Source organism: Aulostomus chinensis, chromosome 18, assembly GCF_037954235.1.
Source record: "Aulostomus chinensis isolate RoL2024-O1b breed Wild chromosome 18, RoL_Achi_v1.0, whole genome shotgun sequence".
Lineage (NCBI taxonomy): Eukaryota > Metazoa > Chordata > Actinopteri > Syngnathiformes > Aulostomidae > Aulostomus > Aulostomus chinensis.
Genome location: NC_141337.1, coordinates 10421512 through 10425000, shown reverse-complemented (window position 1 = coordinate 10425000; position 3489 = coordinate 10421512). Strand labels below are relative to the sequence as shown.

General features: G+C 42.8%; 1 protein-coding gene across 1 annotated transcript in view; it reads left to right on the top strand.

The window, feature by feature from the left end:
• The window catches only part of LOC147245091 (arf-GAP with dual PH domain-containing protein 1-like), a 12842-nt gene extending 9353 nt beyond the window's left edge, over positions 1-3489 (top strand). The window contains exons 6-11 of the mRNA XM_086186215.1: positions 222-368; positions 679-762; positions 1427-1489; positions 1596-1667; positions 1796-2024; positions 2106-3489. Of these exons, the coding sequence (XP_086042341.1) occupies positions 222-368; positions 679-762; positions 1427-1489; positions 1596-1667; positions 1796-2024; positions 2106-2134 (624 nt within the window). The 3' untranslated portion in view covers positions 2135-3489. The remainder of the gene's footprint in view (positions 1-221; positions 369-678; positions 763-1426; positions 1490-1595; positions 1668-1795; positions 2025-2105) is intronic.

Sequence of the window (3489 nt, the reverse complement as noted above, 5' to 3'; positions counted from 1 at the left end):
TTAAAACGTTCACTTTGAGAGATTGAAACCCCTCCCCCCCCCCATCTCAATTTTAAATGTTCGGTCAAAAATAATTTAAAAAAGTGTTTGAGATACATTTTGCCTGCACACATGATAATTTAATCTCATGTGTTGTAATTATTAATGTGTATTGGAGTTCAGTAAGAATTCAACACCGTGCATGGGTTCTCCTTCAACATTGTATTTGTTCTTTTCTGTAGGCCAGAGAACCTAAAGCGATAATGAAGATCAACACCGTGAACGCCACTTTCCAGCCAGCAAAGATTGGCACCGCCCATGGCCTCCAGATAACGTATTTGAAGGATAACAGTACCAGGAATATCTTTGTTTACCATGAGAACGGCAAGGTGAGGCGCAGTACATCATACAACATGTGTCCATCTAGTGGACATAGTTTGTAATTACAATACACTGACTAATAGATTTTTGTGAAAAATTACAGTTTTTATGATTGTTTGTAATCTGGAATCATGTTCCACTGGAGTATGCTACTTATTCCAAATGATGCACATCTCTCTGGTTTCTGATCCAAATGACATTTGTGTAAATCCGTTTGATCGTTTAATGAGTGCAGTTTGTAGAGCAGTCACGTTGACGATGTGTGTGAAGTGAAACGAGTCACTTGCTGAACTACTTCATCTCTTCCTCCGCCTGAAGGAAATGGTGGACTGGTTCAACGCCATCAGAGCGGCCAGGTTTCATTACCTGCAGGTGGCTTTTCCTGGTGCTGCTACAGCGGATGTGAGTACATGTTAGTGGAGGGACGACTTAATACAATCAGAAAAATACGCTTTATTTCATCTTTACAGTGTGTCAACATTTTGAAGCGGGTGCTTTTAAGATGACAAAATGTCCATGCCACTGGATTGTAATCCTGGTTGTATTGAAAAGAATAAAATCAATATTTCATAAAAACAAAAAACAAAAAAGGAGGGTGGTAACTGTGTCAAAGAATGGACAAAGGATCTGAGAAGTGACGCGATTGAGGAAATGCTCTTAAACCTGCATTCTTTCTAATGTCCAGCAGGGGGCGACAATAAAAAAGTAAATGTAAAGAAAGATGTGTGTGAGAAAATAGCCAAACTTTTCCCTTGACTTAGAATAAATATATTTATTTAGAGAAATGACAGTAGCATGGTATACCTCTGCATGTGACTGCGTTTTGTTTGACTTGGTCCCAATGTAGCAACCTGTCAGAGAGAAGCCACACACGCATACAAATACACACATGCACGCACGCATGCACACACTCACTCACTCACACAGTTAAATATACAAACCTCTTGGGTTCAGAGCTGTACTTTGGATGACCGAGGGCCGACTTCATAATGGTGGTGTCCACTTTTTTATGCAGTCAATGTAATTTTTGGTCAGCAAGTCCCAATTCAGTGTCTTCTCTCACTAGTTGTTGCCGAAGTTGACAAGGAACTACATCAAAGAGGGTTACATGGAGAAGACTGGCCCAAAGGTGCTTGTAAAAATCTGTTTTATGGCATTTTAGGAATATTTTTTCTACAATGTGATGTTTTTATTGAATGAAACATGTATGAATATCTCTTGTTTTTGTCCCACAGCACACCGAGGGCTTTAAAAAGAGGTGGTTCACCATGGATGACAGGAGGCTCATGTACTTCAAAGATCCACTGGTACTAAAGCTGCAAGTGCCTGTCGTTGCCGATAGATGCTGCTGTTTCTTTAAGATGTGGTTCTTATGGATGTGAGTGTGTGTTTATTACCAATACTTGAGCTCAAGTTTCTTTCTGTCTCACTCCAGGATGCCTATGCCCGAGGCGAAGTGTTCATCGGTAGTAAAGGAAACAGCTACACTGTACTTCCTGGTCTACCCCGCAATATTCAGAGCTCCCATTGGCAGTTTGGAATCACCATAGTGACCCCTGACAGGAAGTTCCTTTTTGCGTGTGAGACTGAGGAGGATCAGAAGGACTGGATCGCTTCGTTTCAGACTGTTATCAACCGGCCGATGTTGCCTCAGGAGTACGCAGGTAAAGCGAACATCCGGTGAGTTTGGGTCAGCTTTGGCTTTCTCTGTCTCTGAGTCTGTTTTTGCTCCTCTCTGTCTGCAGTGGAGGCCTATTTTAAACACAAACCATGACTGTCTTTACGCTTGAAGAACTTTTGGTGTGGGATGAGGAGTAGAAGGTGGAGCAGGAGGAAGAGCGGAGGGATATTTTCCAGTCTGGTACACAAGTGAAGGGTGAAATTGGCTCAAGTGGTGAGGCAGCATGGAGTGCACTGACCAGTCACACCCTTTCTGTGACTCAACCTGCCGTCCCGCTCAACTTCAACCACATCAGGGACCGTGTTTGAGTCGAGGGAGTCCGAACCCTTCACAAATATTAGCCCAACTCATTCATCCATCATATGATGTGACTTGGATACTTGAACGAGGTCAGCTATTCTGACCTGAATGTGCAGAAGGCTGTATACCTTGCGCATGTGTGTGCGTGTGTGTGTGTCGGGGGAATTTCAACTGTTGCTGCTAAAATGTGACTAGAATTTAACAGATTATTTTCTCTTCTCAGTATGAATTCACTTTAAAAAGTACCAAGTGGAGGCAGCACGGTGGTGCAGTGGTTAGCACCGTCGCCTCACAGCAAGAAGGTTCCAGGTTCGAGGATCTTTCTGTGTGAGTCTCCATGTTCTCCCTGTTCCTGTGTGGGTTCTCTCTGGTACTCCAGCTTCCTCCCACAGTCCAAAGACATCAAGAGGGGACGAGGCTGATTGATACTCTAAATTGACCGTAGGTGTGACTGTGAGTGTGAATGGTTGTCTGTCTCTATGTTGGCCCTGTGATGGACTGGTGACCCGTGCAGGGTGAACCCTGCCTCTCGCTTGAAAGCTGCTGGGATAGGATCCAGCCCCCTGCCTTTAACAGGATAAGCAGAAGAAAATATATGGATGGAGTACCAAGAGTAAAAACTGTTCCCTTATGGCCAGTTATACGTAGTTGGAGGTGATACTCACACGCGGTCTTACTTCCATGTACATTAATGTTTATTTTGCTCTTTATTTATTCTTTCAACTTGCAGCTTTTACTGTTTTGGTGCCTGCAGGTTCAAAAAAGCTTGTGTTGTGCTTTTTTCTGTGCATATTGAGTCATCTGAATGTAAACTGCTTTGTGTTCCTTTGCTGTTTGATATCTTGTCATCAAATTAAGATGTCATGTCATGTGAGTATTTATCCACTAGAGGGAGACAAAGTAAACGTTTTAAATCTACTCTTGCCTCCACAAATGCTCCTGCACTTGGTAAATCTTGCCACTGACCGAAAACATGCTCAGTGAATTATTTAAACAAAGTGAAATGTTATTGATCTGTATTTGTCGCAGTGATTCGTGTTAAAAATTGAAGGTCGGGGTCAAGCGAGGCCACCTGAAGTGGCTCTGAACATAAGCCAGAGGAAAATGTGTTGCCACTGAAATGGTGCAGTTGGCTATTAAAAAGTAAA